The sequence below is a fragment of the Bombyx mori genome, chromosome 15 (assembly GCF_030269925.1).
Source record: "Bombyx mori chromosome 15, ASM3026992v2".
In the NCBI taxonomy this organism is placed as follows: domain Eukaryota; kingdom Metazoa; phylum Arthropoda; class Insecta; order Lepidoptera; family Bombycidae; genus Bombyx; species Bombyx mori.
In genome coordinates, this window is record NC_085121.1 from 6861398 (window position 1) to 6887434 (window position 26037).

At 35.1% G+C, this 26037-nt stretch overlaps 2 protein-coding genes across 4 annotated transcripts in view; one reads left to right on the forward strand and one right to left on the reverse strand.

Annotated features, from left to right (window-relative positions):
• Nucleotides 1–16025, forward strand: part of AGPAT2 (1-acylglycerol-3-phosphate O-acyltransferase 2) — a 45561-nt gene extending 29536 nt beyond the window's left edge. Inside the window, exons 5-8 of one of the 2 annotated variants that reach the window (XM_062672295.1) lie at nt 779–957; nt 13939–14098; nt 14558–14760; nt 15857–16025. In XM_062672295.1, the coding sequence (XP_062528279.1) occupies nt 779–957; nt 13939–14098; nt 14558–14718 (500 nt within the window). In that variant the 3' untranslated portion in view covers nt 14719–14760; nt 15857–16025. 2 annotated transcript variants of the gene reach the window in all.
• AGPAT3 (1-acylglycerol-3-phosphate O-acyltransferase 3) lies at nt 1–25867 on the reverse strand. 2 transcript variants are annotated; one of them, NM_001279376.1, is given in 7 exon segments: nt 1–160; nt 21891–21963; nt 22655–22779; nt 23116–23284; nt 23644–23825; nt 24662–24795; nt 25515–25832. In NM_001279376.1, coding segments are annotated over 6 exon segments (849 nt in total). In that variant the 5' UTR covers nt 25706–25832; the 3' UTR covers nt 1–160; nt 21891–21915.
• Between the last annotated feature and the right edge of the window lie 170 nt (nt 25868–26037).

Here is a 26037-nt window from a genome sequence, read left to right on the forward strand (position 1 = left end):
GATTGTTCATTGTTTCTGTATATTTTCGGAAAATAACGTGTTTAACAATGCTTCGATTAGTAATAATGAGATGTATCACCATCGCATCACCCGCCACCGGAGCAAAGTTTTCAGTCGTCTACGCTCCTCGTTCTTTATATGAATTTTCCAGAACGTTATACTGTAAAAAAATCAATGTTTTTCATTAGTTTAGTAGTGCCGTAACTTTATTGGTTTAATAGAGGGCCCAACAACATGATTAGTTGAAATGATTTTTCTAGATACACCTGCTGCGCTGGTGCTAAATAGGAAAGATTGCATATTTAAAGAAAATCAAGTATGTAACGAAAGAATAAAAGAATTTCTAAATTAATTACGAAACCGAACTTTGTTTAAAAAGAATTTGAATTTAGGACTAAAAACAATTGCCAGTATTTAGATTAGTGACATTACTGTCATTGGTAACACGACCTATTAGTTCATCATTGTTCTAATTCCAAAAAGGTGATGGCTAAAAATTAACGGTTTTCGAAACATGACACTATCAACTAAACAATAACAGCCTGTTCGCCAAACAAGTTCAAGCCTGGCACAATCTTTGCGAAGTAATAAATGCTGTTGACTATCCATTTTCATTGTTAACAAATTCATATGATTTGCTTTTTAAAATACCTATTAGCTATGAGCTAAAGTGCGGATCATAACAAACCGATTACGGATATATAGAACAGACGATGTCTAAATAAGTTACCAGATTGGATCACTGAAATGTTTATTCGCCGCTCTGACTTTTTTCTAGTGCTGGCTGTGATCTGGCCACTTATGGCGCGTTGTACTGTCGTCGCAAAGCGTTCTCTTCAATACCTGGTGCCCTTCGGAACAGCTACTTGGCTGTGGGGTACGGTATTCATCGACAGAGGAGCCCAGTCTGCCCGTAACGCTCTGAACAAACAAGCTGAAGCAATCAAAGTTCACAAGGTCAGTTTCTTTTAACATTATGATGGCTAATTAAATTGTATTTTTAACCGACTTCAAAAAAGGAGGAGCGTCTCAATTCGACTGTATTTTTTTATGTTTGTTACCTCATAACTTTTGACTGGGTGAATCGATTTTGATGTTCTTTTTTTATTAGAAAGCTGACGCTTCCCGTGTGGTCCCATTATAATTTAATTCAGTTCTGATAATGGTAACCATGAGCTATATAAGTCTTAAATTTGGATTAAGTACTTGCGCGACAAATAGATGAATAACTCAATAACTCAATATCATGTCAATCGATGATTATTGTTTTTAGTGTATATTAATTTGTTTTGGAATATCTTTTTTTTTTTTCTATTTGAAGTCGGTTTTTGTTAAAGCATGTCTATTATTCGTTGTCAACTTCTATTCAATTTTTATTTATAACATCGACTTGATAAACGACGCGTGAACTCACAAAATACGATCAAGCAAAGCCACATACTTTTTATCAATACACAATACTAATTTCATATATTTATCAATAAAAACGGCCATTAGGTTTGAGCCCCGTGAGCTCACCTACTAATTCGACGAATCTATAATAGAATAACCCCTCGAGGTTACTAGAGTAGGTAGGAAGAAAAAAAAACGCGTCATTAATCGCTAAAAGCAGTTTAAATTTATATCCATTGAGATCAAGTTCTTAATAAAGTTCACAGACCGATTACAGTGAAAAATATTCATACGTTTAGTGATATAAAAAATAAGATATCATAATTCCAATGTCATTGTGATAAGAATACGGAATTTAATTCACGAGTTTCTGAGTAAATGTATATTACTCATATATACCTACTAGTTGTTACTATAATCGTAAAAGAGTAACAGAAGTATTAAACATTAAAGATTTTTAAACATTTGCGCTGGGCCTGTGTTCCATTTCGTCAAATATCTGGTCTACTGGTGGTAGGACCTCTTGTGAGTCCGCGCGGGTCGGTACCACTGCCCTACCTATTTCTGCCGTGAAGCAGTAATGCGTTTCGGTTTGAAGGGTGGAGCAGCCGTTGTAACTACACTGAGATCTTAGAATTTATATCTCAAGGTGGGTGGCGCATTTACGTTGTAGATGTCCATGGGCGCCAGTGACCACTTAACACCAGGTGGGCTGTGAGCTCGTCCACCCATCTAAGCAATAAATAAAAATAAAAAATTTTACCCACAAAAATTCCGTTCAATCAATAATTGATAACATAAAATTCCTTTGTGATCTATCGATACATTATTTTCAGTTAAGATTTGTTTTCTTTCAAATTACTATGAGATCGCAAGAAATGTCCCTAAATCTTAGGAGTGGGCGATATAAATCGTATCTAGATTCAATATCTATATATCGCAGCAATATCGTTGAATCCGATATCGCCCCGCACGAAATCTATATATCGATATCGGCCGATACACGATATTGCTCGATGTGATGCGCATCGGCATATCGTACCGATTCGTGAATCGAAATCTATATAACGATATCAGCCGATACACGATATTACTCGATGTGATGCGCATCGCCATATCGTACCGATTCGTGAATATCGGCAATATTCGTTTGGTTCGTATCGAATCGGCCAGAGTGAGTGAGCGCACGATAGGGATATCATGTGATGAATGAAACAGAAACAGGCATTATCCATACAATTGTAAACCTTATATTTAAGTCCATATGTCTGTAGATTATTCTTAGCGTATCAGCAGGATACAGTTTAGGAAAGAAGTTTCAATTTTCAACCCTAACTTGAATGCAGTATAGCCTATTTGCATCGTTGAATTTAATTTCACGCGCTTTGACCTTGAACTACAATTTTTGGACAAGTGTTTATAAATACTTAAAAGTTTTTTGTGTTTGATTTTTAAAGTACACATTTTTCTATTTTTAGTTGAATCCAAATAATTGAGTTTAATTCTTGTGTTTGTATTAAACTTTTGAAATCTACACTCTTTTGGTATATTTTGGTTTGGTATAATACTAAAAACTGAAAATAATGTAGCCAGTCCTAAGCCTGATAAAAGCATGAAGGAAAGTTTTTTTGATATTTTTATTTTCATGTTCTTTTTATTACTTTAAAATCATATTATAAATTGATATCAGAAAACCAACCGTATAACGTTGACTTAAATCTATATCTACTACGATATTATATCAGCGTATCGTTTCAAATCTCAAATATCATGAATCGAGAAAATCTACTAGCATCCATCAATATATAGATTCAGAAAATATATAGATTCAATATCCGATATTGATCCTCGATATATAGATACGATTCGATACGCGGCAAAACCGATATTACCCACTCCTACTAAATCTACTACATATTTATTTTAAAATTTTTATTCATATGGGAAGAGCTCAGCGCCTATACATATCACAATGGAAGTGAATGCTGGAATCCACGGAAGTGTCAATTGTGTGAATAGAATAGAATAGAAGATATAGAGACAGATAATAGAAAATAGGAAAAAGATGGTACCTATTCTGTACAAGTGTAAAATACGCCCTACTAATGATTATACTCTCTTACGACGTTTGAAAGGCAAACGTGACTAAGCGACAATAAGTACTTTATACATAAATGATAGGCAATAACATAGGCATATTCGATGCGCAAAAAATTTATATTTCTAGGTCTATTAAAATAATTTCAATCCTACAACTAGATTCGTTAAATTTTTTTTTTTCCAGGTATTTCAACTTTAATTGGTCTACTGTAAAGTTCACGCATTGCCGCTTAGTCACGTTTGCCTTTCAAGCGTCGTTATATACTTAGTAAAATTTATACTTAAGAGACTTTCAAAGTGAAAGTAAATAATCACACTATCATAATATATTTCGGGCTACCTTCTTTATTTCATACCTTTGTAGCAAAGAAACACGATGAAATTTATCACCGCGTGTGGTCCACGACTTCTTTTTCATTGTATCAATTACCTTCTTTTTACCTTCAATAACAGTGTCAAGTTCACTAATCGCAGTAAATTCAACTATTTTATTCTGCAAACGTATTTTCCCCGTGTTTAACCAACGTGTTGGCTCTTATAACAACAAGTCCTTGTGTCGGATATGGCTTGTTCCAACATTGATATAAGTATCGTTGAGACTACGTGACGCCTTGTCTTGTGGATGTATGAGCTAATCACAAACAATAGGCCACAGTTTAGATAATGCAGACACCGTTAACCTTAAATATGTTGGGGCTGATTTGATTTGTTTGCTGAACAATTTTTAAAATTGTTCATTATATCAAAGAGTTTACATTGTACGTTCACTATTTAAATTTTTTGGTGGTAAGGTGTTCTCAACTATTTCTTATCCGGTAATTAGGCCAAACGTTTGTTACTGGTGGTAGGACCTATTGTGAGTCCGCACGGGTAGGTACCACCGCCCTGCCTATTTCTGCCGTGAAGCAGTGATGCGTTTCCGTTTGAAGGATGGGGCAGCCGTTGTAACTGTACTGAGACCTTAGAACTTATATCCCAAGGCGTGTGGCGCATTTACGTCGTAGATGTCCATGGGCTCCAGTAACTACTTAACACCAGGTGGGCTGTGCGCTCGTCAACTCAACTAAGCATTTAAAAAAAACTTTTGTTTTCCATTTTGAGCTATCGTGATTTGAGCGCTCCATCTGGGGTTAAGCAACTAAATTAATTTAGATAGTAATGATGTGTTATAATATAGAGCAGGAAGTATTTTCTAGCTCTGGGGGCGAACAATATGTTAATCAGTAGGTATAGACATTTTAACACAGTTCCGAGAGACTTTAAATGAAAATATTGTTAAATAAATTCGAGTAGTCGAACTTTTTTTTTTTTTATGATTGAATGATTACTGGTGGCCCGGAGGCCTTTCCAGTTTCACCAGGACAGGTGGGCGAGCAAAGGCTCAGCCAAGAGGGGCGGGATTTGCTAACAACTGCCCGAGCGCCTCCGAAGGAGACCTAACAACTCAAGAGCAATTGTTTTGCGAATGAATCTACTACCGGATCGGAATCGCGACCCGCTGAGAAGATCCGGCGAGAAACTCAGCGGGCTGATGCATGAGTTAGGTTGCACGTCGACCTCTTTGTCGAGTTCGACGAGTACGGTTACCGGGGTCCCTAAGCCTGCCCCTAGTATTAGAGCTGAAGGCATCTAATGCAACGGTTATTGGATCTGATGGATCCGTAAGGACGTGTCTAGGGCGTCGACGGTGACTGGCTCCTGCATGATCAGGATTCGGGGAGTAGTCAGCGGCGGCTACGATAAGGCGATTATCATGACGCATAGCCTTATCGAAGTACCGTTCCGACGCTGACTTCATGTATTTCTGTATAGATTCGAGGCCCAGGTCGTCGTGTAGGTCAACGTTCCTCACGAACCACGGAGCTCCGACGGCTAACCTGCAAAAGCGAGATTGTAGAGATTGAAGGGTGTTTATGTGTGTGCGGGCCGCGTGAGCGAACACCACACTCGCGTAAGTCATGACGGGCCTTATGCAAGTTTTGTAAAGTGTCACCTTGTTCCGAAGGGACATTTTACTCCGCTTACAAATCATGGGGTAGTAGTCGAACTCTTAGATCACCATAACAATGGTAAACAAACAGAGATTTACTGATTTACCTACGTATTATTTATACACATACACAATACTACCTATTTAGTACTATATGATTTTTTATATCACCTTTGAGGTTATTATGAGTTAGCTTATCTATTGTGGTCTATTGTCTATTTATTTAAAGTGTAGGTCGGTATTTATTTTAAATTAATGTTCTGCAAATTAATGACAGTATGTAACTTTAATAGCGTGCAATTGACAATGTTTACGAAAAACATAAGTTTAATTTAAATGTAAATGAGTAATTTACAAGTTTTATATTATATATGTATTAATTTCTGAATTACCTACTTGTTTGTAATGAATATTTATAAACATTAAAACATATAAATTCAGCTGGCGGTGTATATGTATGTACTTCGTGGATTTATATGTGTAGGAGTCATTTTGTGCTTGCTTGATTTTGTCCCGTTTATTAGTGATTTTGTTGTACATATATTATAACAAACAAGTTCTTCTTCTTGTTCTTACCCTTATCCCATATTATGTGGGGTAGGTGCAACATGTCGTTTTTTACTTCTTTTCTTTTCCTACCTATGCTGATAGCCTTGAGAAGCTATTTCAGCTTCTCCTTGACGTGTAGGTGAGCTCACGGAGCTCAAACCGGGAGTGTTGCTAACACTGGCCCTAGCAAGAGCAGTGCTTCGCAGAATCTACCACCGGATCGGAAACGCGACCCACTGAGAAGATCTGACGAGAAACTCAATGGACTGCGGCTATGGGTTAATTTACTCGTCGAGCCCTTCGTCGCAAGCGACGGGTTCGGCGAGGACGGTGACCGGAATATGTCGTCATAATATCATGCTGCATAGGGATTTGGCATGAGTTTTACGACTGGCCGCCTGCCTACCTGACGTCAACCCTCTTTATATACATATATATTTTAAGTATCTCCAGTTTTTTTTTATGATTGAAAGATTACTGTTTGCCCGGAGGTCTTTCCAGTTTCACCAGGACATGTGGGCGAGCAAAGGCTCAGCCAGGAGGGGTGGGATTTGCTAACAACTGCCCGAGCGCCTCCAAAGGAGACCTAACAACTCAAGAGCAATTGCTTCGCGAATGAATCTACTACGGGATCGGAATCGCGACCCCGCGTTATTGGATCTGAAGGATCCGTAAGGATGTGTCTAGGGCGTCGACGGTGACTGGCTCCTGCATGATCAGGATTCGGGGAGTAGTCAGCGGCGGCAACGATAAGGCGATTATCATGACGCATAGCCTTATCGAAGTACCGTTCCGGCGCTGACTTCATGTATTTCTGGACTGATTCGAGGCCCAGGTCGTCGTGTAGGTCAACGTTCCTCACGAACCACGGAGCCCCAACGGCTAACCTGCAAAAGCGGGATTGTAGGGATTGGAGGGTGTCTATGTGTGTGCGGGCCGCGCGAGCGAACACCACAGTCGCGTAAGTCATGACGGGCCTTATGCAAGTTTTGTAAAGTGTCACCTTGTTCCGAAGGGACATCTTACTCCGCTTACAGATCATGGGATAGAGTCTGCCGAGAATAAATGCGGCACGGTCGCGGACTGTTTTTATATGCGGGCGGAATGTCATGGATGCATCCAGGGTGACACCCAGGTACTTGACTTTCCTGGCCCAGGGTATAGATTGGCCGAAGAGGGTGATCGGGGGAGTGATATTTCTCCTCCTAATGTGGGAGGAAATAAGCGGTGAGTTTCCTCTTTGAAATAACTACTGTGCTTTTCGCTGGGTTGAAGTCTATGCGCCATTTTCTGAACCACTGTCCGAGGGTTAGCGCTGCGCCCTGGAGTTTACTCGCGGTTAGGGACTTTTTTCTATTTGTAAAGTAGTAGTAAACGGTTGTGATATCTCCAGTTGTACCTACCTACATACGTCCATTGAAACGTTCCATAGGGAGGGAATTTTTATGTTTCTTCTTTTCGTGTTTCTTTTACTTCATTCGTTTTTGGTTCTATGGTTTGTATTTTATTATTATAAACGTTGAAACTAAAATTTAGATTTTCAAATACCAAAAGAAAAAAAAATATCACAATTTATTCGTTTTTCTGTTTTTTTTTCATGATAATAACATTAAAATAATACCACACAAACAAACAAGTTTTGTTATTTTTTTATTGCTAACATGGGTGGACGAGCTCACAGCCCACCTGGTGTTAAGTGGCTACTGGAGCCCATAGACATCTACAACGTAAATGCGCCACCCACCTTGAGATATAAGTTCTAAGATCTCGGTATAGTTACAACGGCTGCCCCACCCTTCAAACCGAAACGCATTACTGCTTCACGGCAGAAACAGGCAGGGCGGTGGTACCCACCCGCGCGGACTCATAAGAGGTCCTACCACCAGTAAAAAGTTCAATACAATTACAAGTAATGAACCAAATTATAATTTTTGCGAGTTTGTTTTTTATTAAACCATGTTATCCCTTGATTATGAGAGTAATTCGTGAACATATTATGTATGTTAAGTACGTAGTATTTAATCGTAATCGCTCGATATTAATGCACCCGTCGCCTTATCTTTTAGGCCACGACGACTTTAAAATGTTTGTATATAATAAAGTGGAATTATTTTTTATTTTGAAAGTGATATTTTGATAAAATGCTCGCATAGTTACGAGAATACTTTAGAATCAATTGACACAGTTTGAAATGTTGAAATAAATATTATCCAATTAAAACTAATAAATTAATTACTTAAATGAATTCCCATTAAAAAAATATTAGGAACGAATATAAAACAGTATGTATGATTAATATTTGAGATCGTTTAGGTTGTCCAGAGATAAGTTCACGGCCCACAACCAATAGACATAACAACGTGAACCGCCTACTTTGAAACATGAGACGGCGCCTCAATTACATTTTATTAACTGCAACCGCATCCTACAGACTGGAAGACACGACTTTTCTATTTTAGAAATAATTAGAAGTGTTTATTCTAAAACACTAGAATATAAGTCGCTTTGGAATGTAACTTTTTTGTTTCATTGCCTGCACCATTACAACGGTGTAAAGTTTTCAGTATTTATGCTCTTGAGTCATAAACCTCAAGTCTTAAGGTGGGTTGAGGCACTCACGTTCTGTGGTTATTGGCTCCAGTAATTACTTAATATCTGGTAGGCCAGAGCTCGTCAACCCGTCCATGTTCCAAAAATTTCAAAAGGGTATCGAATCGGTTCGAATTTTTATATCAAATAATAATTCAACGAGGATTTAAAATTCACAAAAATCAACATTTTTATCAGAAACCTTCAAACGCTTGAAGGAAGCTAGCTACACGTGGTGCTAAGGCTGGCTGGTACTTTGCACACAGAGTGAGTTTGGTCGTCCAACGAGGTAGCGCAGCCAGTATCTTGGGAACTGTGCTTCCTTCAAGCGCATTGGAAGATTTGTTCTACTGTACGAATTGATTTATGTTAAAATATTTTGATTTGTTAAGATTATAGACATAAATTACATTTTTGTTAACATCAAATTTTAACTTATCCATATTTATGTTTCGGCAAAAACGAAAACGTCTTTCAGTTAATTAACAAAAGGTAAATTGTTTCTCGTTTGATACATTTATAATGTTAAATGAAAATTTGTCACTTCTATTCACATGGTCCGTTTTCAACAGGCCCAAGGTCGAATATTAAATAATATAATTAATATTAAATAGTAAGAGGTTCTCAATTTCAGAACTAAATTGCTTTGACAACCGTGATTACAATTAAGATTTTTGCTTATAGGTAGATGAAAGAGATATGAATGAAAAAAAAAGATTAGATTTTTGTATCATTTTCTCAGATTTTTCCGAGCCATAGGTTTGATTGAAAGAATTTTAAATTGATCAGGCTTTTTAATTGCTATGTTACGATAATTTCGCAGTCCAGGTGATGTTAAGTGACTGTTGGACTCCATAGATACGACGCTAATGCCGCCAAGAGCCCCGAGATAAGGGTTATCATTTTATTGCTAAGCAATTAACGCGGCAACAAACAATACATTGTTTACGCTGGTTTTTTTTTTATTGCTAAGATGGGTGGACGAGCTCACAGCCCACCTGGTGTTCAGTGGTTACTGGAGCCCATAGACATCTACAACGTAAATGCGCCACCCACCTTGAGATATAAGTTCTAAGATCTCGGTATAGTTACAACGGCTGCCCCACCCTTCAAACCGAAACGTATTACTGCTTCACGCCAGAAACAGGCAGGGCGGTGGTACCCACCCGCGCGGACTCATAAGAGGTCCTACCACCAGTAAAATAATAGTGGGTAATGTATAGCGGAGGAACTATTCAAGTATTCCAAATATACTTTTGTGGGCCAAGTTATAAGGGCAAGGAAACCGTTGGTTGCCTGATGCTCCAGGCGCAGTTTGTTGCTTGCGCACTTAGAGGCGGCCAATAATAAGATGCAAGAAATTGACAAAATTTATTATACACTATTATAATTTCTGTTAAATCGACTTTCAGAAAATAAATCATGCGTGCAGTATGCATAACGTGACCTTTTTTTTCGTGTCAAAGCGGGACGCCTACGGAATTTTGTATTTAAATAAAAACATATGCCTGCAGGGTACGTAGGGGGTAAAATGTAATATTTTAGTGCAAAATAAAAAAGTGTGGCTTAAAAAATGACTTGAAATAATGTATTATAGTATCTTACCCTCACTGAAATCTTAATTTTTACACCAACTTGCCCTTAAAATAATATTTATAATTAATTTCGCAACAAAAAACTACTTTTCTACAGCAAAATTAGAGTTACGTAAGTTTCTAATAAACACATGCACAACAGATATTTAATAAATGAAAGCGGGACATTTTTGTTCTCGTTGGGGACAACGAGACGGACAGCCTGAAAGCGGGACAATCCCGCCCAAAGCGCGACGTATGGTCACGTTAAGTATGCACGACATTATTATATTAATATGTGAAGCGAAAACTTTGTATCCCTTTTAACGAAAATTGCGCGGACGGGGGAGTATGAAATTTTGCACACTTATAGAGGATATAGAGAAGAAGTGCACAAAACTAATATTTTTTTAAAATAATGCATAAAAGATACATTAAATCAATAAAGAAAACATTACACATACTACATACCGTGTATTTGACGCACACACGCATGCATTGTCAAACTTTTGTTCTTGGCGTCTGTTGTCTAATTGAGAATAGAAATATTGTTTGTTAATTATTTTATAGTGTAGTCTTGGCGAAATTTGCGATTATAGAAGTATAAAATACAATCATAATAGTGTACAAACTTACAATTCCAATTAATTATAGTCGAATTTCGACTACTGCGGGACCTCTAGTATTTTAAAATCAACGTTCTTATTGTTAGCCCATTAGCGGTTTAGATTGCTTGTTCAGTTTTCTTGAAGCTATACAAACAATAATATATTTAAGCTTAGTTTAGCAAATTAATATTGTTTTTAAGAACGTAGGCATTTTATTTTATTTTTGGTTCCGCGATCGACATTTCATTCACTGTTTTCATTTGATCCAACGCTAATGTCCGTGTTTTTATGTAAGCTATTATTATTATAAAATTTTAGGATAACACATACATTATCGGCACCTGGTAAGAATTATGCGATAATCGCAATGTCCAGTGGATATTATACGATACTAGGAGGCACCCGCGGTTTTGCCTCCGTTAAATTTGCAATTTAGATCGAATTAAACACTTGGCGTTTTCTCGGGTTATTGAGTTACTTGTATCATTATCTGTCCGTTTAAGTCCGTTGGTACGTAAAATCATGAACCAGCGAATACACTGTCATATTTCTGATAGATACTTAGCGTTGTCCGGGTGTAGTCATTTACCACGATAAAAGTTTTCTACGTGTTTTTCTGTACGTTTATTGTTTTATTTTGGTCCTAATGTGATTGATACTTTCATTTTCAGATGGGAGTAGCCACTGTAATAACTGTTTGAGTAATAAACAGAGAAACTTTCAAATTTATAATACATACTATATTATATACATTAGATTATAAATACTTGCCCTCGGTACTCGGCTTCCTTTCCAAAAAATAATTAAAAGATATCGGTATACTCGCATTACCAATGCTCCATTCATTAAACCGAAATAAACCCCTCCCAAGGTAATAAAGATAGCGTGTCATTTTTTAATTTTGTCACAATTAAGTCGCTTTGAATAGCGACCGACTGAGAAGATCCGGTGAGAGGATAACTCAGTAAGCTGTGTCTATGGGTTAGTTCGCTCGGACGGTGACAGGTGCTTGTGGTGCCTGAAAGCACGGAGAGTGGATCCGGGGCGTTCCGACTATATAATCTATACATTTGTATATATAGTCTATATCTATTATATAGTCTATATCTATTATAGACATGCTTCGGGCGACGGCGACTTTGAGTTGCCACGTCCCCTGGATTGAATATGAATTGTGCGTATTTTAGGTCATCGTTCTCGTCGAACCTGTCGAAGGGCTCGGCGAGTAAATTAACCCACAGATACAGCCCACTGATTTTCTCGCCGGATCTTCTCAGTGGGTATCGGTTCCGATCTGGTGGTAGATTCTGCGAATCACGGTTCTTGCTAGGATTTTTGTTAGCAACCTCATCAGGTTTGAGCCCCGTGAGCTCACTTACTAATTCGGCGAATCTAGAATAACCCCTCTAGGCTACTAGAATAGTAATTACTGATGGTCGGGTCTATTGTAATATGCGAAGGTATCGTCCACCTGACTATTTCTGCCATGAGACAGGCCATGTCGGTTTTAAGGGCGGCGCACCAGTTAAACAAATCAATTGAGATTTCGACGTCACGTACCAAAGTGTCTGACGGAAATTACGTTGTGATTTCATTGGGGTCCGGTATCCACTAAATATCCAGTAGGTCTCGAGCTCGTATATATATCAATGAAAAAAAAACAACGTAACCTGTATGAATAGATTCTTCGTTTGTCAGAATGTTTGGCATACATAATTATGTAAGTCATAGTCGGCAGTTGGCAGAGCAGTCGTGATCATGTGGAAGCCTTGTTTATTAAAGTCTTGATAACTGCTCTCCATAGTTCGCGAACTGAGGCTTGGTGCACGCACTCGTCAAGTGGGGTTTTGGTAAGGATTTTTACTTGATCAGTCCAGGGCATTATGTAGATACTTTATTAGAAAATTAGCTATGAACGTGATTAGCAGAACACGTGCAACTGATTAGTGTTTTTAAACACGGAAGTCGATGTTATCAATATAATAAATTACTTGTTTTGCTATCGTGTGCAAATACTAATTGATTCGAAACCAATAACACGCGTCATAACTTAACTTACTCGAATAATTTATTCAGATAAATTTCTGAACAGTTAGTTAGCTATGTTTAATTAAGCTGTTATTGTCGGCAATGAATAAATTGTTTCAAAGGCACTTTTATGCGTGGTTCATTTAACACGCAATCATCAAATTAAAATTAATTATTCTAAGAATTTATATGCACTGTTAATTATTATTTTGTTTTTTATTGCTTAGATAGTTGGACGAGCTCACGCCCACCTGGTGTTAAGTGGTTACTGGAGCCCATAGACATCTAAAACGTAAATGCCGCCACCCACCTTGAGATATGAGTTCTAAGGTCTCACTATAATTACAACGGCTGCCCCGCCCTTCAAACCGAAACGCCTTTTTATGGTGGAAATGTCTTTTTATTTTAATCTAAAATTTAATATTAGTAGATTTTATATCTGCAACCAGTTCCCAACACTGCAGCTTGCTAGAATTACGGGTGTTATTTACGACATGTTACCGACCCGCACGGTAATACTATTCGAACTACCACCCGCCCCACTCTCTCCTAAAAACCATACTAGTCAAACTATTCGAAGAGCTCGACGTGAAACCTAACTCGTGACATCAGCAGTTGACGATTCTGAACCGGTAGTAGATGCATTTACTAAGCAGCTGCTTTTGAGCTGATATGTATCTTTCGGAAGCGCTTGGGCATCCGTTAGCGAATGTTAGCAAACGTTAGCAAAACCCTTCGGGCTGTGTCCGTACTCGTCCACATTTTCTGGTGAAATTGCAAGGACTTTGGAACATCAGCGACACTTTCTCAAAAAAAAACCAACCATTTGTGTTGTGAAGCGATTTACAATTTTGTAAGTTAGCAGAGCGGTTATTACAACTCGATTGTAACTTCGAGCTTATGGGCTCCTTAATTAAGTACTAGAGAAGTCGTGAACTCGTGTTCCGTGTCAAATAAGAAGTACAATAATAAATATAAATTTTGGTGACCTTATTTTGCAATATAATATCAGGTCCTCATTATTGACTGGATTTTGAAGTTTTATTTTGTGTGTTCATGTACTTGGTGTAAAGTTTATTAAGAATACGAATCTACATTGTGTTTTTAGCGTAAGTTATTGCTGTTCCCTGAAGGCACGAGACACTCAGGCGATAAACTCCTGCCGTTCCGCAAAGGAGCGTTTCACGTGGCGATGAGTGCAGGCGCTCCCATACAGCCAGTTGTAGTCTCTAAATACCACTTCTTGGACGACCATCGATTCGGTTCAGGTGAGGGAAATGATTATCTTAACAACAACAAAAGTCGAACAAGTGTAAAAAAGTAGGTACGCTGCTTGTACAGCACTATAATAATATAATATATTTAAAGCAACATAAAACAGCTGACTCGCAAGTTCAACGCCCGCGTAAGTACTCGGTTAAGTGAACTAAATTGAAATCGTGTGTTTTGTACGTTTCCGATATCATTGTCATTCAATCAATCATTCTGATATCATCCAATATTTTTTATTGCCCTTGTAGGCAGACGAGCATGCGGCCCATGGACATCAGCAATGCCAAGGGCAGAGCCAAGCCGCTGCCTACCGTTAAGTACTCTCCATAAGCCTCGTTTGAAGAAGGATATGTCATAGCGCTTGGGAAACACCATATTCAGAATGGATTGGCAGAGCCCGTCTACTACATAACAAATAAATGAAATTATTTAAAAAATATATATATTTGTTTCAGGAAATATTATTATAACTATACTTCCTATGATTGAGACTGAAGGTATTCAGAAAGAAGAGATCGATTCTTTGGTAGAGAAGACCCAGTTAAGAATGCAGGAAGAGTTCAGTAAAACGTCGTCGGAGACGTTGCCTCGCTCATTGCGCTCGAAGACAAAATGAACATTTTACTGATTAGCAGTAAACATACTTAGATATATTTAGGTTTGTACCTACGCTTTATTTTACGACAGATATTCATAAGTAACTTAATGATTTCATTATAAATATTATTTTTTCATTTGAAAAGTATTTGTTGGTAAAATAACACGACTTTTTTTCCAAACCAACATGCGAACTAAGAAATCACATTATTCAAACAAACTTTAAATTAAAAGAACCGTATTTACTTACTAAAATAATACGTCACAAAAGTCACGTACGTGCTCATACGTGGCGTTTTCCGATTTACAAAATAAATAAAATTACTCGAGGTCGGTTCCGGTATTTACGTTGTAATGTCTATGAGCTCCTATTTTTTTTATCCCTACCTAAGCTGAGAGCCTTGAGAGCCTATATCAGCGTAGCCCTAACTAGTAGGTGAGCTCACGGGACTCAAACCTGACGACGTTGCTAACACGAACCCTAGCAAGAGCCGTGCTCCGCAGAATCTACCACCGGATCGGAAACGCGACCCACTGAGAAGATCCGGCGAGAAACTTAGTGGGCCGTGTCCGAGGGTGACGAGCTCCGCTATCCACTAAACACTAGGTGGCCGGTGAGCGCGTCCAACCATCTAGGCAATAAAAAATTATGACGTAACCCATTCCGTAACTACTTTATACTAGGTGTGCTTTTTTTTTATTGCTTAGATGGGTGGACGAGCTCACAGGCCACCTGGTGTTAAGTGGTTACTGGAGCCCATAGACATCCACAACGTAAATGCGCCACCTACCTTGAGATACAAGTTCTAAGGTCTCAAGTATAGTTACAACGGCTGCCCCATCCTTCAAACCGAAACGCATTACTGCTTCACGGCAGAAATGGCAGGGTGGTGGTACCCACCCGCGCGGACTCACAAGAGGTCCTACCACCAGTAATTACGCAAATTATAATTTTGCGGGTTTCATTTTTATTACACGATGTTATTCCTTCACCGTGGAAGTCAATCGTGAGCATTTGTTGAGTACGTATTTCATTAGAAAAATTGGTACACGACGACTAAATGCTGTGACCGTGTTTGCCAAACTAAAACAATAAAAATAAGAATTAGTTTAAAATATATACACTTAAAGATGTAACACGAATCTTCTCCTTTCAGGTAACTATGGGAACATGATATGGCTGATACTAAAATGCTGTGATAAAATTGAAAAATAAGACAATTACTCTAAAGAAATATTAGATGTAAAATTCGACGTTTAAATGTTAATTATTTATTTTAATAAATATTAAGGGTTAAAATATAATAAAGTTCACAAAACCAATAACGATGTGTTTAATTTTTTTTATAATTAAAATACGTGGGATACGTAAAACAAGTTATATTTTAAAATTCATATGGTTAATCCATTAGGTATAATAAGCATTTCTCATATGTTAAATTGAGCTATGACATTGATTGGTGGTAATATTGTTTATCGTCCTTATTACTCTGGTATACTTCGATTACAAGTAGTGATCGGATAATCGGGTGCGTAACGTAACATAAAGTAATTTTCGGCTAACGTATCATATTATATTGATTTTAGTACTATCAATTAATTTAAAAAAAAAAAATATCTTAAAAAAATTTTAATTTGTTTGTACATACAGAAAATACACAAAACAGAATAAATAATCTCGGGATTATGTCGATAAAAAGCGCTTTTCATAATAGACAACATTTTTTTTTTTCAATCCTGTGGTATTCGTTTATGGATACAAGTTTGGGCATAATACAAAACACCTGAACTTTAGGTAAATACGCATCCGAATATAAGTATCATACGTATTTAATACTATCGTATTTATCACATCCACTGAGTTTATATTGGTGTATATTAAACGTGCATCGGCTTGAAAGAAAAACAAGGTCATTCCACGATTCTTATTGCTTTTATTACATACAAATATATTTCTAGACAAAAACATCAAAATTGATAGAAAGCAATTGCACAGATCTGGTATATATCTATACTTTACAGTTGAGACAGGGATTAAGTAGTCTTTATAAATTTCGTGAGATTTCTGAGTGAGAACATTCATATAGAATTAAGTTTCGACTTAAAAGGACCGGTTTTATATAGAAACAATAATCCACTTTGATGGTAAGCAATTACTAGATCTTTCATCTAGATCAGATAGATGCAAGTAGAAAGCTAAACAAACATAGATTGATAACACAAAAAATACCGATTTTATTCTATTTTTCGTAATTTGTTTTGGTCAACCATATTAATTTAGGTTTTATTATAATACACGGAAAAAAAAAATTATATAAAATGTTTGACTTGAATTCCAAAAGTTTCGTTCGAATCACAAGAATATTGCAAAATTATTGAATGAATTTGGCAGATTCACTACAGAAAATATCACTGTCATTTTATATAAACTATGTTACCAACACAAAAATGATATTTAGGTTAGGTTTATTTAGTTAAAAAAATGTTTCATTGAAGATTTCTCAAGCCTCAAGTTCTCCTTAACCATCTTGAGAAGGTATATATTATTGAAAATTCATATTTTCGTTATTATTATTTTTATAAATTTCGTACACATACACAAGTACCTAAACTATGAATTTGATAGTTTTTAAGCAGTTCTACAAAATCTGAATATACTCGTACAAAGTTCACTATATATAATATGCTTACAAAAATATATAGAATACTCACAATATGTTTACAATATGCCTATAAAGTAAACGGTGTTGATTATATCCTATAATATTTAGGAGTTTTAAGAATATCGTGTAAATGTGTATGAAATGTAATGTAACGTGCTATATAAAGAAGTATAGTAATCAGCACGAGTCGTGAGCTCTGATCTAGACATGCGCAGAAGTCCATTTTTGGGTCTGTTTGGGGGAACGAAGCAAGGTGGGGAGGGGGGGGGGGGGGGGAAGGTTGCACCGTCCACTTTGATGACGTGATTGGATTTTTCCACGTCACGTCACATGCCGTCAGTTGTGTATCACTGCAGCAAACTACATTTGAACGAAGTTAATTTAATTATAAAACAATATTATAAAATATGAGTGAACCATTTATTTTGACCCTATGTGTACGATGCGCAGACGGCCCGCCATTCTTTTATCGAGAGCTCAAGACTCGTGCCGATTAACATATTATATAAAGTCATACTATTTAAAACCAAAGTATCTTGCACATACAAAATATTGATTATATCATTGAAGTATCAAATAAAATCAATAACATTTTAGCATAATCTTATATATTCAATAACGAATATTTCTATTAGATCAGATTGTTAAACGTAGAGTTATAAAATAAAATGAATATAAAACTCTACTTACATTATATTTATAATATGCACTAATACATTTTAGGGAAATTTTTGATACCCACTACGAATAAAAATATTTCATAGCAAAAAAAGCGTAATTTTTAAAGCAAAAATGGCACTAATATTTTATATTAAACGATAAAAAGCAATTTATTTTTAATACTTATCATAGGATTTTAAAAATATATTAATATTGCAAATAGTTTTTACATCGACTGTTTCTAATTCAGTGTGCTTGGTGCGAGTTTTTTAACGTTCTCGATAGCGTAAAAGTTAACTCAACTTTGTATGAAGTTGGAATAGCGCCCCTAGCGGCAAACGTAGGCAAAATTCTAACTTCATACAAATTCGAGCTAACATTTAGGTTATCGGGAACGATAAAAACTCCCAATAAGCAGACAGGTCGCCTCCTAACGTCATTTTGATTATCACTATATCACTGGATTAATGCGATTGCATATTATTTAAATTATTGCTTTACATAAATAGTTGAAAGCGATACTAATACATTGTCGCTTGTAACTTAATAACTTAGCATTGTATTCAGCCCTTATTTCAGATCATATCATATATTTGTTTTTAGAGTTTCTTAATGTAGTCTTAAGTAGTAATAATAATAATAATACTAAGTAAATAATAATAATACTATTTGACACATAAATGAAGTGTTGGAACAAAAAAAAACCATAAATCATAATCATACAAAATAATATTCATGTCAAAGAATATATATATAAGGTTTACCAGTTTTAGGTTAATATAATATATAAGGTTTACCAGTTTATTAATGTTGGTAATACACTTTGTGAGAACTAAATTACAGATTTATTGCCTTATACCCACTCATATTAGTTCGAGAAGGTTTTTGAAGAGGAACTTCATGTTTCTTGAAAGATTTTATTAGCTATTGTCACAGTTAATGTCAAATTTTATAATACATGTTAAAAGGTGATTTATAAGGGCAGACACACTTCACCAACTGTTTTTTTTAAATCTTTTTCATCTTACTAATGAAACGTGCATAAGTGGTTTTGTTTTTCTGGAATGCAATATACGAAATCGAAAATTGCTTTAGGATACGGCAGTGTCTAATTAATTGTATTTGCGAGGCAAAATACAAATCTTTGTCGATTTTTGTATATGTGAAAAATACATTATTGAATACTTCAAATATATAAACATATGAGACATATCATTTACGAATCATGCTTGCAATTTCAAACGGATTTTAAAATCAACTTATTATTGTCTTTTAATTTGTCAAACTATTTAAATGTAACATCATGTTGTCTTTTTTATGAAAATTGTGTTATTTCAGCGTCCACCGCCTTTTAAATATTTCGAGTTTGGCTTTCCGAGCTGACTGTCATTGAAAAAACATGATTCGATGTAATTAGTTCTCTTATAACATATTCATACATATTAAGTTTAAATAAACCAAAGCTTATTTCAAAACATCGTCAATGATAGCATCCAAATTGCTTCAAGTTTAGTTAATATTAATTTAATGAAACACTGGATGTTTAGATTTATCAGTCAACTTAAACAAAATACATGATTTGAGATCACTACTATCGCCAATTTAAATTTCTACTATTGCACTGGGTTTTTTTTTATAGCAAAACATGGCAACATTCGAAGATTAAAATAATTCTTCCAATTATTAAAGTAACAAAACTAAATAATCAATGGCGCCGATTATAAATTAATCCTTAAAACTAAGTTCACATTGAATACTGATTTAAGCGAAAAAAATTAATTACCAATAATTAAAGAAGCATAAAACTAATAGTAATTATGGCATTTAGTAATAAAATCGTTAGAAGCGAAATTAATTAGCGAGTAAAAGGCAGGCAATTCGATTTCAAACTAATTGAAATGTACACTGCTGTTTAGAGAATGATTAAAATTCAGCACGTAATGGAATTAAACGATTACGTAACAATGCATTGTGTGTACGGTTCGAATTTTACTAACAATACTACATGGACCATTTTTAAAAATCGAATGTTCAATAGATATGTTTTGAAAATAAATATTTTTTCTATATAGAAATTTGAGCTAAGGATTCAGATATTTTTTTAATTTATGGAAGGCTAGAAAATTAATAATGCCATCTTTTAGGGTATTATATTTGTAGTCAACTATTCCAAAGAAAATTGTTTATAAATGCTCGCAAAATATTTGTCAAAAAATTATATCAATTGAGCATATATATTTCTATTTTTTAAGTATGCTTCAGAACAAAGTCGGGTGTTAAGCAAGTGTGTCATTATATCGATATTAATCGATTTAGCCAACCATGAAACTATGAGTGTTTACGGTCAGTTTATTTCAATTGATTCGTGATAACATAAATCTAGTGTTTAATTAAGATAATGAACTAGGGTGGCCTAGGATAATAAAAAATTTAGCTTACACTAAAATACTTGGTTTTCCCTATCGAATACGAATATAGGAAAATAATTTTCCAGTTTTCGTACAAACTAGACATGTAGTTAATATTGATGGGTGGTTATAGTCTTATACCTAAGTACATTTTAGTTGTCAATCAATAAAAAAATCAATATCAAAGCTTATACTAAAATACTTTCGGTTAAAATCGTGATATCTTTGCAATTTCTAATACTTCCGAGGTTCCATTAATTTTATAATACATTTAAGGTATATATTTAGAATAGATTACGTGACAATTTTTTCTTGAATTCATTGTCGATTTAACAACTACACAATTGTAAAAGTACAAAATACGATAATTAAACTTTATGGCAATATCGATACTTTCACGAGTATCGCACTAAGTATTAGATAATCGATCCCGAAAACGCGAAACAATTACATAACGACTTAACACGAATATAATACCATATTCGTTTGGGTAACTAATTTAAAACAAGAATATCTCGGGTAAGCCGGCTTGAACGTTAACCCCAGGCGTCAAGTGAGTGATTCTTTTAGTAGTCTTATATTGCGTGTAGCTTAATTAAAAATTTTTAAATATTAATTTTACTGCATCATTAACTGCTTAAGTAGTCATGGTTCGTGTTGAAGAGTAGGGAAGATGCAGTTAGTATACGATAGATAAGCAAAGAGCATACGGAACATAATGTGAATGCTCCTATTCGTCTTGAGGCATGAATGAGTCTCAAACGTATTGTTTAACGACTGTCCCCCCCTTCAAACTGGATAGCACTACTGCTTCGTAGTAGAAGTATAATACGACGTTCATTAATTGGTACCTGCCTGCAGGATTTGAACCACATCATTTGACAGGAGAGCACTTGGCGTTTCGCTTAATAGGCCAAGATGATTTCCGTTCCCTGACATTATATACCTCATTGGGATTTTTAGCACGTAAGCACGTTAGCACGTACATACCGCGCAAGCCTAATAATTTTAAACGTGAAAAAATATTGACATCGCACCAAGAACGTACTAGTATTTGTGAGGAGAAAAAAAATACACCCGAATGAGCAGTTTACATGCTCATCTACGAGCCTGTTCCACTTTTGATGGTTGATTATCAGTGGCCACTCACTGGTGATAGTCCATTTGTCTGTTTTCGGGATCGATTTCCTTAAAAAATAATAATGTATCTTGACATCAGAGGCATAAGGTTCAATATCGGTGATTGCAACTTTTCACATTAAATTAGATTTCAATTCGATACTATCGTTTTAAAAAAAAAAAACCGTATGCTTCTGACTTCGAGATAATAAACTATTCGAATATAATGTCACAAAATAAAACAATAATCACGTTGATTTCATATCGATTAAAATATCGATATGAAACACGAAATAATACTTGTATGTTGACATACGTGAATTAATATGACTTAGTAGTACCGAATATTGCGGTGATGTTCTGAGATCAATCCGTCGTAGCGAGCGGGTAGTTAGGTGGGAGTGCGCTCAGTACCTATAAAATAAATAAAGTTTGTGTTCAGTACTATAATTAAATCAGTTTGGTCTCGCAAACTTATAATGCAACACTATAGATATCGCTTGTGAAGAAAACGCGACTGCTATTTAAGTGTGTCTGTTGCTCTATTATAATAGGTACATTATAAAAGTTAAGCTTGGCATAGACTTATGTTATTACTGTGAATGGTTATAGGTTTTTGTTTGAAGGTTCATATGATTAATGTAATTCCTTTGCAATTGAAAAACTTTGATCTCATGTCCCGAGTGGTGTCTGTGGTATCCAATAACCACCTAACATCAGCTATGTGCATGCATATGCATGGCATAACGATCTGTGCAATTAAAAGATAATTAACTCACACCAGGCTTAATATTTTTAGTGTATGTTCTATACTGATGGTAAGTCCGCACGGGTAGGTACCACCACCCTGCCTATTTCCGCCGTGAAGCAGTAATTCATTTCGTTTTGAAGGGTGGGGCAGCCGTTGTAACTATACTGAGACCTTAGAAACTCATATCTTAATGTGGGTGGCGGCATTTACGTTTTAGATGTCTATGCGCTCCAGCAACCACTTAATACCAGGTGGGCGGTGAGCTCATCCACACACCTAAGTATGCAAAAGAAAAAAAAAATGAGTCACTGGGTGGAATGGAAAAGGTTTAAGAATTATGCAAATGAATGTTACCTCTTTCGAAAGTTCTTTGTATGCGGCGTCCATCATGTTGCGCACTCGTTCGATCAGCTCGGGCACGTCCCGCATCGTCAGACCTTCGGTGGTTACCGGCTCTAGGCACTGAATTATGACGTGACCTGAAAATCAATTTTACAAGAATTCTTGGCTAATGTCCTCTATTGTTTCTGAAAAAGGCGGAAATAAAGAAAAAAAAATAATTGAATGCAGCAATGTGTACAGTAGTTTCATTAGGAAAAATATTAGAAATATATGTTTAAACCCTAAAAGTAACTATAATTTATTTATTTATTTTAGACCTAAAAGTGAATTCAAGGGTAGATAGTAATTAATAAAATTAGTTGAAAATTGAAAAAATTTTTTAGAAATTGCATTTTAAGTAAAACTTGTATTTTGTATGTGGTAAATGTATGTATTTCTTCATTCTACTTTATTTCGTTGCATATAATTTTTACCTTTATCAAAAATACATTTTCTTCTGTTGATAAAATAGTACGGTGAATATATAACAGGTATAATTGGAACTTGTGCGGCTACTGCAATGTTGAATGCTCCCTTTTTGAATGGTAACAATTTGGTAAAATCCTTATTCCTTGTGCCTTCAGGGAACAACCAGATCTTTGTCTAACAGAATAAAACTGAATTAAAATTTACTGTGTTAAATAACACTTAAACATTAAAATACTTGTTATCATAATTGGGTGGATCATGGATCAGTCATATTCATGTAGACTCATAACAAACTATATTTCAAATAATTATTACTTTTATAAATTTGCAGGTTTTTATTAAATGAAATTAAATTTTTATTTTAGTAGAGTTGTGGTCAAACAATATTTTTTTAGTACTAAGCAACTTAGTACTCGGTAATGAACACAAGGAAATAAATTTTAGTTTGAACCTATTTTTCCTCTCTTATAAGTAAAAAAATAAATAATGATTAGTAAAAACAGCTAGATACAAATAAATAAAGAAATGCTTACTTTATTCTTCACCATGACTTCAGAAGTGATTTCCAACTGTTTGTAGGCATCTTTAGAATTATTTCGGTCTATGAATACAACACCAGCCAAATATGCTGCTAAGCCGAATGGCCAAACATAAAATATCTCTTTCCTTGCAACTGCTGCCACTTTATCGGCAACATGCCAAATATTGAACATTCCTAAAACAGATATAGCTGCATCATAGATACTAAAGATATTAGAAAAAATAATATGACCAGAGGAACAACAATATGCATTGTAGTGACATTTGTTACTTATCGTTTATTGATGGTATTGTGCCATAAAAATTTCTACAAGTACCAAAAACACTTTCATTTTCATGAGTAAGTATAAAACATTTTTTATTTTCTCATTTTTTGCATTACAGGTAAACGGAATAAAAAATATAAAAATTAAAAATGGAATGTTTACACGATTTTTTATGTATTTTTTTTAATAATTTAATACATAAAGACTGGGCATGATTGTTCTTATGCCTAAATTGTACTTACTTATACTAATTGTAATAATTTACGGTTATTTATTATAACAAAAAAAATAGTTTAAAGTGTAAAATAAAGAAAAAAAATTTGGAATGTAATCAATTTGCTTAGATAATAATATTAGATCCTAATTATTACATTAGAATACATGTGAAAATATAAACTAGGTACACAACAAATAGATAAAAAAATAATTATCTTTCAATCTAAGGTTAATTTTATAAATTGGACACATAAAAGCACTATGCTCATTGACCACTACATTGGCCCCTGAAAACTCTATTTTTGTGACAGTATTACAAACTCTATTTCTTATACTCCATTTCTTCAAGTACTCAGGAATGCGGACCATATACCTCATAATCTCGAAACTTCCATCAAATAGATATAAAATGCAAAAATGTATAAACGTATACACTAAAATGTGTAATAGCATTTTGTTTCAATATTTACTTGTGAACATTGCTTCTAGCTCAGAAGAAATAAACAATATTAATTGATGTATTGCTTACCCAATATGTCAATAGATGATTGGTGATTTGAAACTACCACTGCACCTCTGTCGTCTGCAAGGACTTTACCATTTCTTAAATGCCATTTTACTTCTATTATTTTAGTAACATGTTTTACAATTTGAGATGCAAAGCTGAAGCAAAATTTAAAGTTTGTTAACATGTATCCCAAAAGCCATCGTGGCCTCAAAGATAGGAATATCACCCGCAGTATTCGTACCAAGTATCAGCCAACTATAATTTTTTTTAAATGTTTTACTAGTGGTAGGACCTCTTGTGAGTCCGCGTGGGTAGGTACCACCACCCTGCCTATTTCTGCAGTGAAGCAGTAATGCGTTTCGGTTTGAAGGGTGGGCAGCCGTTGTAACTATACTTGAGACCTTAGAACTTATATCTCAATGTGGGTGGCGTATTTTACGTTGTAGATGTCTATGGGCTCCAGTAACCACTTAACACCAGGTGGGCTGTGAGCTCGTCCACCCATCTAAGCAATAAAAAAAATATTAAAATATTTAAATAAATAAATAAATTTTAAAAGGTGATTATATTTTTATAATGACCGTTTAGGTTGGTGTGTGATACAAAATGTTTTGTATTTTTTTTATCACTTAATTTTGTATACATGAATCTATCATGATTTTCTGAGGTGCAAAAAAAAAAAACATTTTTTAAACTTTTTTGAAATATTATATCTTGTAAATCCACGGCAAATTTACAGCGTTATGAAAGCTATGTATTCATGAAGGAAATACACACATCGTTCAAGACATAAGACTGATTACCTGGGTTGAGTCACAGTTTATTTATTATTGATCATGTAAGACATGACCACTTGTAGGTAGTAAGTACTTACAGAGAATTCTTCACATTTTTGGGATTGAACACAAAAAACGGCAGTAATACTATTGCTGTAAGAGATGTCCAAATGTAAAATATGAGAAATTTGGATTTAAACTTTACGAAGTTAGGCGTTTCCGAAATTAGTTGTTTTACCACATAGGTCATAAGCATTAACACAATTATATAAATTATTTTATCGATCATTTTTGGAACGATTGCATTTAAATAATAAAGAAATTAGCGGTTACTTGCTTAATATGGAAAACACATTATTATTACAAACAAAGCATTCTAGCACTAACGGATGAAAACAAAACGGCAGCCATAGACTACATAGACATACAGACATACCACAACTGCTAATATTATGTGATTATCTATGACGACAATTAAACAGATTACACCGATACATACCTGAACCAAACTAACAGATAGCAAGCAACTATGGAGGCTAATGGAAGAGGAAGATTTTCTTATCATGGAGAGCAGAGATAAATGAGAATCATCTTATAGGGATCAAACAAAACAATGGCAGT

Coding starts and splice junctions, on each gene's coding strand:
- AGPAT3 (XM_012692280.4), bottom strand. CDS start 25,705: ATGATCGATAAAATAATTTATATAATTGTGTTAATGCTTATGACCTAT. Junction 23,826..24,661: donor ATCATCTATTGACATATTGG/GTAAGCAATACA, acceptor TATCTGTTTTAG/GAATGTTCAATATTTGGCAT. Junction 23,285..23,643: donor AAGTCATGGTGAAGAATAAA/GTAAGCATTTCT, acceptor TTATTCTGTTAG/ACAAAGATCTGGTTGTTCCC.